Raw genomic sequence first — 12,478 nt, 5'->3', positions numbered from 1 at the left:
AAATATAAAATAAATAAATGTATTTATTTGATAGGAATCAGGCTAAAGACGCACAGAGAGTGAGCGGGGGGTGGGCTCTGCTGGACAGGTGAGTCTATCAGATCTCAAGGCTAATTTTACTTGCAAGGCTGTTCCCAAAATGCAATCGGAGCTTACAGTAAGTATTGAGCAGCAAACTTGTGTTTTTCCAAAGTGATGAAGCTTTTGCATCTCATTGTACTAACTTAAATTGCATATCACGGCAGACATCTCAAAATACATAGTCTTCTGGGGGCTAAGCATATATTAATACATTTTGGTAGAGAGGAATATAGGCCGACTGTCATATAGGTTATGTTATCGGGCATCCTTCTAATTCCCTTGAACAACCAAGATTGAACTTTTGAACTCTTTATAATTTCTATTATCTAGTCCAGTTAAAGTCCAGGGGAGGAAGCCCCATCATAGTAAAGAGGATACTAATGTGATGTGTGTAGTTCTTCATAGCCTCTTCATTTTGCTCTCAAAGTGCACGGAATTGATGGATTTTTAACAGAATGTAGAAAAAATTTCTCCCGGGGGGGCATGCCCCCGGACCCCCCTAAAGGGGCTGTGTTCCCCTTGGGGCTAAGCCCCCCTTGTTCTTGAAACCTAGTGACGCCCCTGGCCTTGTCGGAGAGCCACCAGCCTGAAAACCTTGACTGCACATCTGTTGTGAAGACGGGTTACAGTACATAAGTGCTGACAAGGATAAAGGAATAATGCCACAAGAAGGTTTTTTTGGAACACCAACTTAAGGTTTTTCTATGCAGATCATTCAAATGCAGCATGTCGAGTCTTAAAGCACATACCTACTGAACACTGTAGCAGGGCCCAAGAAGCCCAAACAAGAGTCAACAACAACCGCAAAATAAGATGTTTGGCAGTGGCAGAGAATATTTGGCTGTTTTTTCATGGCTGCAAACCAGATAGTGTACTTAGCTCCGCTGGTCGTGCCACAAATGCATGTTCTTGACAAATGTGGCACCACTTAAAAGGCAAACAAACAGGCTTTACAATGGGGCACTTTTTTTGAAAAGATGCAGCGTGTCAACCAATTAATATTTTAACAAACCAATAAATAGTAATTCCCATCCTTTATGTGCTATTTTTATTGTGCAGACTCGTTGAACAGAGAATTTTTTTTCAGGTGGCCAATTCCTTCCTAATTTCTATATTAAAATATGTTTTATTGTTTCTAATGTCTAAATTTCCTGAGATTGTGCACTCTGGATTTTCGTTTTCTTTAACCCATCTTCAAAATTATGTGTTTACAGAATCAAAACGAGTTCCGGATTTTGAATTGAAATAATCTCCTGAAAGAAAGGATGATTTCCATTACATTCAGATTTATTGAGATGCGCCGATACATTGACGGATATGTACCGAGACAGATCATGTAACTACTGTAGATAGTCCCACATTAGAAAGTGAATTAGCGGTGTTTGCAAAGATTTTCTGACGACTAATATTGCAATAAAACTTTACTGAACGTCTGGTTGACAGTCACCAAGACACACTCCTGTGTACCTTTTCGAATGCGGCCAGTTTAGTCTTCAGAGCAGCAATCTCTTTCTCTTTCTCTCCTAGCTGTGTCTTCAAGTAATCCACTTCATCAGCCATCGCTGATGTAACTTCCATAATTTATACGTCAAATGTTTTAGCGACAGACGACAACAATGCAATGTGTGAGCAAGCGCAAGAAGCACATTTCCTGTTTCGTCACGTGGTTATGACACCACGTGGTAGTTTTGCCGTTTCTATTTTTTCAGTCACAGCTTTTTTTTTTCCCCGAGGTATAAAGTACATGTACTTGTTTTTCCTTTTGTCTTTGTTTATATGTACATCCTCTGAGAAATAACTGATAATAATTGTATGGTTTGTTTTCACATTAAATAACTACACACAAAAAGAAAAGAAAAATGATGTATTTCACAAAGTGGGGAATGGAAGTCAAAGTACGCCGAGTTCTGATATTTCATCAGTTGTGGAAGGGATACGAGAATAGGGAAACAATCTCTATTGGTCAATTCCACACGTACAGAGCGCTTGCGTGCACACACGTACACACGCACACACACACGCACACACACACACACACACACACAGACACACACGCACACACACACACGCACACACACACGCACACACAGACACACACGCACACACACGCGCACACACACACACACGCGCACGCACAAACGCCACGCGCGCGCGCGCGCACACGCACGCGCACACTAGATAATTGTGAGCGCTCCCTGCTGCCTTTCACATGATCTGAAGTGTGTGAGGCAGAGAGGGAAAGAGCCTCAGAAAAGATGGCCGTGTGGGACCACGGTCCTTCAGTTCTGCCTTTTTTTGCCACTGTTGCCATCTGGGTTACATTCATCCACTGCTCGAATGGAATTCCCTGGACACAAGAAAAGGTAAGCTAATTAAATCCACTGTTAGAACGACACTCAAATGCAGTGATTGTTTACTGGAGTCATTCAGTGTTTTTTGTATCAATGTTAAATCATCAACCTCATAGTATAGTATTTGGAAACAATTCCTTTTAGATTAACTATAACATCACTCTCAAATATAGTGGTGATTTTAAAGCTAGTGTGGCTCTTCTGAGTCCCTTCAGAATGACACCTTATTTTATTTATTAGTTTAATTTTCAAAATGTTTTGTATAATAGTTGAAACTCAATATAGCCCTATGTTAATATAATAATAATAATATAAATAATACAGTAACAATAAATGTACTTAGAAGAGCCACGCTGGCTTTAAAATCACATCCTTATTTGAGAGTGGTGTTATAGTTAATCTAAAAAGCTGTAGAAGTATGTTAAAAAGGAGTGGCTAACAAGTCGTCACCGGAGCGTTTAACATTAAAGCAAAACATGGCCTACCTGATTATGCTTCAACATTCCTGCTTCTCATTTTTCTTGTGGTTTTAGCCTGCATGTTGTTGCTATGGCAGCACTGTCATCATCTTTGATCTTCCAATTGCAGGGCTTGGTATTTATAGATCTGAAATGGACCCCACCTTAACCCTTCTCAGGGTTCAGTAAGTCCTTTGCAGGGCCATGTTGTTGTGTGTGCAACCACATAATAATACTGTACATTGCACTGTATGCTATGGTGTAATTATAAAACCAAAGGCAATTTTGGGACATATCTAGGAAAGAACCTACACCTTTGGAGATCAAACTATGAGGAACAAATTCTGCTGTGCATGTCACGCTATCAGGGCGGCACAGTGATGACTGGTTAACACGTCCACCTCACAGTGCAGAGGTGCAGGATTCGATTCCAGACCCCGGCCTTTCTGTGTGGAGTTTGCCTGCCCCGACCCCCCATGCCTGTGTAGGTTTTCTCTGGGTACTCCGGTTTCCTCCCATATTCCAAAAACATGCATGGCAGGTTAATGGAACATTCTAAATTGTGTGTAGGTGTGATTGTGAGTGCAGATGGTTGTTCAACTATGTGTGCCCTGTGATTGGCTGGCAACCGGTTTAGGGTGTCCCCCGCCTGCTGCCCGTAGACAGCTGGGATGGGCATGAGCACACAGGTGACCCTCAGAAGGATAAGCAGATAAAATAAATGGATGGATGGATGCCACCCAATTTCAGGGAGTGTTTATACGGGGTTTCCCAGCCTCAATTGAGCCAATTAAGTCATGATTTTTACATGAGAAAAATATCACAGCACACTATTTAACAAAAAAAGCACTAGTTGTACACAACCGATATCCTTGCAGGAATTTTATTTGTGTACAAGATGAAATATGATTGTATATGTTGGTGATTTTTGTGTTTAGACTTTTTTTTTGCAACGTTTGACCTTGCAAATGGGAAGAAAGTGAGCCATTACTCTTAACTTCGTATTAGGCGTTTTCCGTTCCAGCTATTAGTGAGAAAATAATCTAATTTCTACTGCATTATGAATAATAAATATGACTGGGGGAATACTGTCGAAGGCGAATCAGTCTAAAACAGATGGAGTGTCTTTGGCTTGCTCAGTTTTTAACGTCTGTTTCCAAGACAACCATGTTTCTCTTCAGCCTGAACTTTGAGACAAACTCCAAGTGGAATCAGACGATCAATATGTTTTCCCTACCCATGATTGCAGTGAGCACTCACAGAACAAACTTGCACGGATACTGATGAGCTTTCTTTTTTAGTCAGTCAAGCAGTCAACAGCCACAGGGTACAACTGCACAATGCAAAGAGATTGCCCTATTAAGTTTTGATTCACACAGCTAGGAAGCTACAGTTTAACCTGTGTTTACTAATATTAGAATTATAGAAGTGGGGTTTGCATGCCTCCGTGAGAAATCATTTACACTTGTTTCTACTATTTTGGTTACCAGATTTTGCTATGTGAGAAGGCAATGACCTTTCCACACGACTGCTCTCTTGCACGCATCCACTCTAATTGGCTTTTTTGCTGCGTAGTGAGTACTTACTCTTAATCATTTCCAATTGTGTGATCAACAGGTTTTTGAAGTGTGCAGTCTGTGTTTGTAGCAGTGACTCATCGTATTTTCGTTCTGGTACTTTTGGCTGGAGTGAATATGCTGTATATCAAGGGTACTCATGTACAAATCCTACAGGGCTACAAATAACATTTTCAGTGAGCCCAAGGTCCATTTATCGAGTGTGGTGATGTCACAAGCCACATGCAGTACTGTAATCTTCACTATTTCAAACAATTATGTCCTTTTCATTCAAGATAGCAACAAAAAATGCTGAGTAAAATAAAATGTAATTTGCATTTTGACCTAAAATAAAATGATTACTTCAATAAAATAGAACATGGCCCCTGTCCCTGAATCCAAAACAAACGTATCAGGGCTTAAGACTTTCATTTATTTATTCATTTTATTCTGACCACAAAAAAACCACAAGAAAGAATACATATATGGGGTTTCAAACTTCAAATCTGTACCAGTGTGTGTCTGCATGTGTGCGTGTGTGTGCTGGATATGCGCTGGCCTCCACTTACTGAGTATCCCCACACTTTTCATCTTCGTTTATATGTACCGGTAATTCCATTTTGAAACCAGAGGCAGCAGTGCCAGGGCAAACTTTGACTGCATTGTTTTACAAACAAGATATTAATCAATCAAGAAAGGACTGAGGGTGACTGACATGCTGAAAAGACAAAATTAACATAAGCAAAAACACTCTGCTTTTGTTCAGTTAGAGCACCGAGCGGTCACACTTACATCCAGTGAGATCCAGGCGGCCCTGTCACACACAGACCTGACACAAATGTGGCAAAGGGACCTAAGGCCATTGCTCGTGACCAGGTATCCAAGCTCCCCAGGCAGCCAGGCGGTGCAGCAGGTGAGTTTGATCATCAAAGCTATGACAACAATGGCATCATAGTCTTAGGTCTGGACAGTGATGCCTCAAGAACCGAATCAGTAGTGGTTCTACTGCACCTCAGGACTGCATTTGACTATAAGATGCAGCTGCAGCTGTTTGGAAAGCACTATATGAACAAAGATGTCCTGTATTGTAAGGTATTATATTTCAGGTAGTGTTCAGTAAAAGGGGCAAAACATGTAAACATGTATCATAAGTAGACTACACAGAAAAACAATGAAAATAATCAATGCAGCTAAGAGTGACTATTCGAACAGATTTTTTTTTTTTTTTCAGCATATTAAATCAACCCTGGGTTCTCTTGGAGCAGGCTGGGAAGTGACGGAGGATAGTTTCAGGTCACAGACGCCTTACGGACCATTACCCTTCACCAACCTCATTGCCACCCTCAACCCATTAGCCAAGCGCCGCCTTGTCCTGGCCTGTCACTTCGATTCCAAGTATTACCAACAACAGGAGTTTCTTGGCGCCACCGATTCTGCTGTGCCCTGCGCCATGATACTGGAGCTGGCACGAGCCCTCGATGAAGAGCTGAAAAATCAAACGGTACGGTATGCAGCTTAAAGTGAGAACATAAAAAAAGATCTGGGAACTATATATAAGGACAAACAGGACAAACATGGTACCTCAATAATATCAACATTTTGAGACATTTGTGGAAAAAAAATACACAAAATGTGTTCTTACACGTAATGTTGATTTGCTGTTCAGCAGTTTTGTGCCTTCTTTGAATGTTAATTCTTATGCAAAAAAGTCATTTGCACTGGAAAGAAAATCAACAGTATGTGGTTATTTCGTTGTTTGCTTCAAACCGTTGGTTGTTGGGTTACAGTTGCAGCTCTTTTAAAAATGTATTGAGAAGTATTTCTTGAAAAAGGAATTACATTAAGAGCACATATTTTGTATGTACACGCAAATCTTGTACATACTTCAAATAGTCATTTTGTCATTCACCTGGTGAGGAAGTGCGTGGTCCTATGTGGCCCCATCTATCATATAAATTTCCCAATCCCATCCCCGGTCTATCAATATGAAATGTCAATATACTGTACCTTAATGTTGTGTGGTTGTGTTTTTTTAGGTGAAAAAAATTTCAGAAAAGTTGAAGGGGAATGAATACATGCGAGCCACTTTTTACAGTATGTGATCAAACCACAGCTCTGATAAAGAACACACTTAACATTCACGCTGCCTACTCCTTTGCCCTTTGCTTCACCAAGACATCTTTCCAGTGGATAGACGGACAGGGACAGGGTTGGTGACAGCCAGAGATGAGCCAAAGTGTGTGTTTCGCGGGTTCAGACATCCATCAAAAAGCCCCAAGGGGAAATGAAATTCAGTTGAATGCAAATAAATTTGCTTCAAGGGTTCACATTGCTGGCGTTGGGCAGAATCCGTGCACTGCCAAAATCAGCACTTTTTAGGGGACCAGAAAAACTGTTAAGTTTAGTCAATGATGAACATTGCATCTTCAAAGAGAGCAAGCCATTGACAACTTTTTAATTTGGTAAAAAAAAAAAATAAATAATAATATGTGAAAAAAAAAATCTAAATTCTGACATACAAGGTTCCGGCCTGACACCAGAAATACCTATAAAAGCATAAAAGAGATGATTATTTCTTATATTTGGGAGTGGGTGGCAAGCTAAAATAGTACGAAGCCTGTATCAAGACAAAACAAACCCAATTGAAATTATCTAATTGTTCTGATTAAAAAAAAAGTATCATTTACAATTACGTAATATTCAACATCCAACAATATTCAACAAACAAATGCCAATAAAATCCATCCTTCTTAGTAGATGAGAATCTATTTAGTGAGCAATTTGTTAATGGGGTTTAGGCGTATCATGTTAAACAGCAGCAACAATACCGTACAGAGTTTGTTTGTTTTTTGCTCTGTTTTGTTTTTTAGGGGAAAAAGAGAAAAAATACCTCCACTAGACGGCAGCAAACCGTTTAGAATCTTAAGTGGTGCTGTAAATAATTGTGCTGACACTTTGTCCCCCACCCCCACCCCCTTGTACTGCAGGCCTCCTTCCCCAACCTGACTTTACAATTGATTTTCTTCGATGGAGAGGAAGCTCTCTACCATTGGACGCCTTTAGACTCTTTGTATGGCTCTCGTCATTTAGCACAGAAGATGGCAAACACTCCGCATCCTCCAGAAGACACAGACACCAATCAGCTGGACGGGATAGTATGTCTCTCTTCACCACATCTCTAATCCTGACCCTCACACACTGTCACACAGACACCTGAAGAGTGACTTAATACACACACACATACGCACGCACTCACTCACTCACTCACACACACACACACACACACACATAAATTATTTCTAAAATGTTTTTTCCCCCCATGATCGTAACTTACAACCAGAAATGTGGCTGTGTTCAGAATCAATCAATCACATTCAAACTCATCAGAGCACATTAGGCACCATTTAAAAGTACCTCTGATTAAACCCAAATAGATTTCAGATGCCGTATTTGCTTTTTATGACATTTATTTTCTTTGTAGAAGTCTGAAGTTTATGTGCAAACTCTTCACTGATATTTGAAACAGTTGATAAATCATTTTTATCATGGAGTGAATTATGAACTGTTCAACCTTGGTTTCATCAGATTATGACACATTTCCCACTGTCAAGTTTTGGATTGTTCCAGAGCAAAGAGGATCCCACAAACGTAGACATGGGTTAAAGGTTAAATTACAGAAAACGCAATACCTGTACCGACAAAGTACAACCAAGGTCAGTGGTTTAAAAAAAGAAAAGTGCCAGGATAACACGAGAGAAATACAAATCGCTTGATAAAGGCAAGGAGGACTAAATGACGACCATCGCTTGTCAAAAAAAGACAATGAGATCCAATTTTGAGAAATGAATACAAATAAGAACAATACTTACACCGAGAATACAAAACGTGAACAAGAGCGCAGTGAAACAAAGTCAACAACATCAAACAATTGAGACATGAGTCGTGAGCAAGGCAAGCGAATTATTCAACACCAGGCTGTCAGCGAGGCAGAGCTTATCAAGGCAGATGTGTCGTGACTGTGACAGAATTTTGCTCTTTGCTCCCTTGTTTGATTTTTTTTTTTCCAGGTGGATCTGGAGCCTTAGTCAAAATGAAAGGAATTATGAACAGTTCCAAATACCAGCAGAAGAACTCCAGGCTTTTTCAAAAGAAAAAAAACACGCCTAATAGCTGAAATGTACATCTCAATAACCTGATTTTTGAACAGCAGTGTATAGCCTGTTCATATCTGTGCATGCATTTGTCGCCACAAAGTACGCTGTGTACAGTCAGAGAGCGTTTGCTTCAAGGACAGGAATTAAGTACGTGTGTTGCATCTCCTCCAGGATCTGTTTGTGTTGATGGACCTGATTGGGGGCCCAAGTCCACGATTCGGCAACCACTTCCCAGCCACAACGTACTGGCTCTCCCGGTTGCAGAACATAGGTGATTGATAATAGCACATTTCCCTGTTTTGGGGTTCTTCTAACATCCAGCAATACACAATACATAGTTTGAATGAGTTAAGTCCAAGTGTTATGTGCCGTGAGGCAAACAAAAGGGCTCGGACCCAGGAAGCAGAGAAACACAAAATTACTATCTTCAAAAATAAAACTCATATATTCAAGAAAACAAAGTAGCAAATGAAAAGCACCTTATTCAGGGAAAGACTCAAATATTGACGAGATCACCAGGTGACTGTAGAGTTTGGAACACGTGGCAGGAGGAAAACGGCAGCAACATGGCAGGACACAATATGGAGGTCAAGGATCTTCAAGCAAAGAACAAGGGGAGAAGCTGGCTAAATAGGCTGCCATCTACTCAGGCTGATGTGGATCAGGTGAGGGGACGAGTCTCCGCCTCCGAATTCGGGCCCACCTCCTGTCACGCTCCAGCAAAGCAGAAAGGGAGAGGAATGCAGATAAACATGGCCAAGGTGAAACAGGACCATGACATCACCAAAACTGGTTCAGCCGGTCTGAGACCTGCGAGAAACTTTGCTGTCGTCACATTTATCACAATTATTGCAACTATTCCTGAACAACGTAAAAACACATAGACACACTTAAACTATTACGGAATTGATCGCAGGATAATTTAGGATTCTAGGGCTGCGACTATCAATTATTTTAAATAATTGATTAATCTGTAGATTATTTTGTTGATTATTTGATGATTTTTATTTTTTCAAAAAGAGGACATTCTTTCAAATTGTGTCAAAAAGTGTACAAATATAAATTTGTTATAATACAGTTAATAGTTTGCCCGTACGTAATATGTCAGAAAATAAGCACAAATGTCAATCATTGTTTTCCAAAGTAAAAAAACAAATGTTTTGTTTTGGTTCAACATGTAGACAAACAGTCTACTTTCATGAAGGACGACATAATTCAGATATTTACTGTTGAGAAGATGAAATTCCAAGCTATTGGACAATTTTAACTAAAAAGGGTAACTAAACGATTAATTGATTACCAAAAATAATTATTGAATAGTTTGATAATTGGTGCGTTGCCAATTTATCCATTCATTGTTCCGCCTCTTGGAAAATTCAGACTTGGCTGTATGTGTGAACTGGAATGTAAATGATTGTTTGTCTGGATGTGTCATGCGATTGACTGGCGACCATTTTAGGGTGTACTGTACCCTGCCTCTCGCCAAAAGTCAGCTGGGATAGGTGACCCTAATGAGCCCTACTACTAGTAGTGGTTGTAGAAATAGTAGTAGTAGTAGTTGTTGTAACCCAGATGCACTGACAACTAGTTGCCCTACGAAATTCACAATACTGCTAAGACAAGGAAAACAAGTCCAAAATGAACGACTAAAACCCAATGTAGTACAATACGTTTAACAACATATCAACAAAACAATTTCATTTCAAATTTAGGTACAGACACACAGACCAAAAAAAGTATCCTTTTTCATGTTTTAGGAATTCAATTCCCTGATTGAAACAAGATCTGAAATTGTCAGTTGCAATTGTAATGCCATGACTAATATCGCTGCTTTCACCTCGCAACCATCATCTCATTTTACAGTCCATTGTCAGAATCAGAAAATGATGTAACAATGTTGCATTTTACTGTTCATGGACAGAAAAACGTCTCCACTCTCTGAATCTACTTGAAAATCATCCTGACGAAATGGAATATTTCTGGCCAGATCGAATTGTCGGCCGTGTTGAAGATGATCATGTACCATTCCTGACAAGAGGTATATACCCCAGATGATGGGCTATGCTCGAATATGTTGGCTCATATGGCTGATGTCTGATGGGTAACCCTCATAACCTTTGCTTCTTTATCAGGTGTCCGCATCCTCCACCTTATTCCCTCCCCCTTCCCCAATGTGTGGCACACATTTGATGACAATGAGCAGAACCTGGACCGCTCCACCATTGATAACCTCAACAAGATTTTACAGATCTTTGTCCTGGAGTACCTAAATGCCCCACCTGCCAATACTATAAATGCAATGACAAACATGTAATTTTATCATTGTACGTCATTTTTAAATATTGCACATATGTGAACCTATTATTTGAGATGCAAGGTTGAACTTTAAACCCTGACTACAGAAACAGATGCATTTTGTTGACTAATCTCGATAAATCAGCTCACGAGTGCTTATGAAATGTGACATGTGCAACAACTTGCTCTGCAACGTTCTCTGCTTGAGCCTAATATCAAAGGAGTCATGATTTTTTTGTGATGATGCCTCATATTGTGGAAGCAAATCTATATACGCTGGATTTGAGGCTCAGGTTCAATTTAAATTAAAGTACCATTTAGTATCGTACAGCACAAATTACATGATGAGTTGTGTGATGAAGCTACACAAGAACACATATAAACTTGAGTGGAGTTTTATCTTGTGATATGTGTGCCAGATGGTGTATTTTAACTACAGGTTATGTGACATTCTGTCTTCTACAGTTAATCGGTTCAATGTTCATAGAATAAATCATTCATGGGGATGATGAAGATTTACAGTGTATATATTGCAACATCTTTAGCCTTTCATATGCTGTCTTCTAAGATAGCAAAATGAATAACATCCTGTGCTGTTGTACTTCATTTGCCTACCTTTATTTATTTTTGTGATTATTAATTTTAATCTGATTTGATAAGGGGCAATGCCAGAAGTGTACTGTCTGTACCATGAGTCAGAAATAAATGTTGCATCACAATACAAGGAAGTTCATGCAAAGTTGTCTCATCTTAGTCTTCCAGTGGCCTTTAGTGTGAGGGAACTTTGCAGTAGTCAAATTCATATTTTCCAGGGTCAAAAGCAAACACTGTACTTATCATACTTCTGGTTTTGTGGTGCTCAGATTTTTCCTTTCTTTCACAAAGATCACAACTACAACAGTTCCTTAATTCTCTCAGAGTGGCCCTTGCCTGAAATCCACTCTGTTCAAATGCCTTCAATCCAGCCCACCTCCCACAAAAAACGAGCGTTTGTCTTTGCTACGCTTACTGCCATTATTACATTATACATTACTATGTCTTGTTGCAGTCTAGCACGATAGTTTTTATAGGTTATTAAAACAACATCGGCCGGCCCAGTGGACAACTGGTTAGCGCGTCAACCTCACAGTGCAGAGGTCGTGTGTTTGATTCCCGCTCTGGGCCTCCTGTGTGGAGTTTGCATGTTCTCCCCATGCCTGCGTGGGTTTTCTCTGGGTACTTCTGTTTCCTCCCACATTCCAAAAACATGCATGGCACGCTGAATGAACACTGTACATTTTCTCTAGGTGAAAGTGTGCGCTGGTTTTTCTTCTGTGTGCCCTGCGATTGGCTGGCAACCTGTTCAGGGTGTCCCCCGCCTACTGCCCGAAGACAACTAGGATAGGCTCCTGCACCTCCCGTAATCCTTGTGATGATTAGTTCTTTTGTATTTTCATAGATAAAGACTTTTTTTACTTTTCCACCTCTCTCATATCAATCAAAGATAAACTTTGGAAAATTCCACATCTTTTCGTGTAAATTTCTATCATCAACTCCATTTATTTTAAATCAATTTTGATGAAAAAAATGATAAATGACCTCTT

General features: G+C 39.9%; 2 protein-coding genes across 3 annotated transcripts in view; one reads left to right on the top strand and one right to left on the bottom strand.

Moving 5' to 3' along the window:
- Window positions 1–1,804, bottom strand: part of mocs3 (molybdenum cofactor synthesis 3) — a 7,961-nt gene extending 6,157 nt beyond the window's left edge. The window contains exon 1 of one of the 2 annotated variants that reach the window (XM_019887118.1): window positions 1,549–1,804. In XM_019887118.1, the coding sequence (XP_019742677.1) occupies window positions 1,549–1,659 (111 nt within the window). In that variant the 5' untranslated portion in view covers window positions 1,660–1,804. The remainder of the gene's footprint in view (window positions 1–1,548) is intronic. The other variant, XM_019887117.1, reaches the window with a different exon arrangement.
- A 437-nt stretch (window positions 1,805–2,241) lies between these two features.
- Window positions 2,242–11,625, top strand: qpct (glutaminyl-peptide cyclotransferase). The gene is made up of 7 exons (XM_019887123.1): window positions 2,242–2,444; window positions 5,213–5,359; window positions 5,678–5,947; window positions 7,434–7,601; window positions 8,772–8,871; window positions 10,522–10,638; window positions 10,733–11,625. The coding sequence occupies exons 1-7, from the start codon at window positions 2,337–2,339 to the stop codon at window positions 10,912–10,914; spliced, it is 1,092 nt and encodes a 363-aa protein (XP_019742682.1). The 5' UTR covers window positions 2,242–2,336; the 3' UTR covers window positions 10,915–11,625.
- The last annotated feature ends 853 nt before the right edge of the window (window positions 11,626–12,478 follow it).

The sequence above is a fragment of the Hippocampus comes genome, unplaced genomic scaffold, assembly GCF_001891065.2.
Source record: "Hippocampus comes isolate QL1 unplaced genomic scaffold, H_comes_QL1_v1.1 scaffold176, whole genome shotgun sequence".
Taxonomy (NCBI): Eukaryota; Metazoa; Chordata; class Actinopteri; order Syngnathiformes; family Syngnathidae; genus Hippocampus; species Hippocampus comes.
The sequence above is the reverse complement of the archived record's forward strand: the minus strand, read 5'-3'. Positions and strand labels throughout refer to the sequence as shown.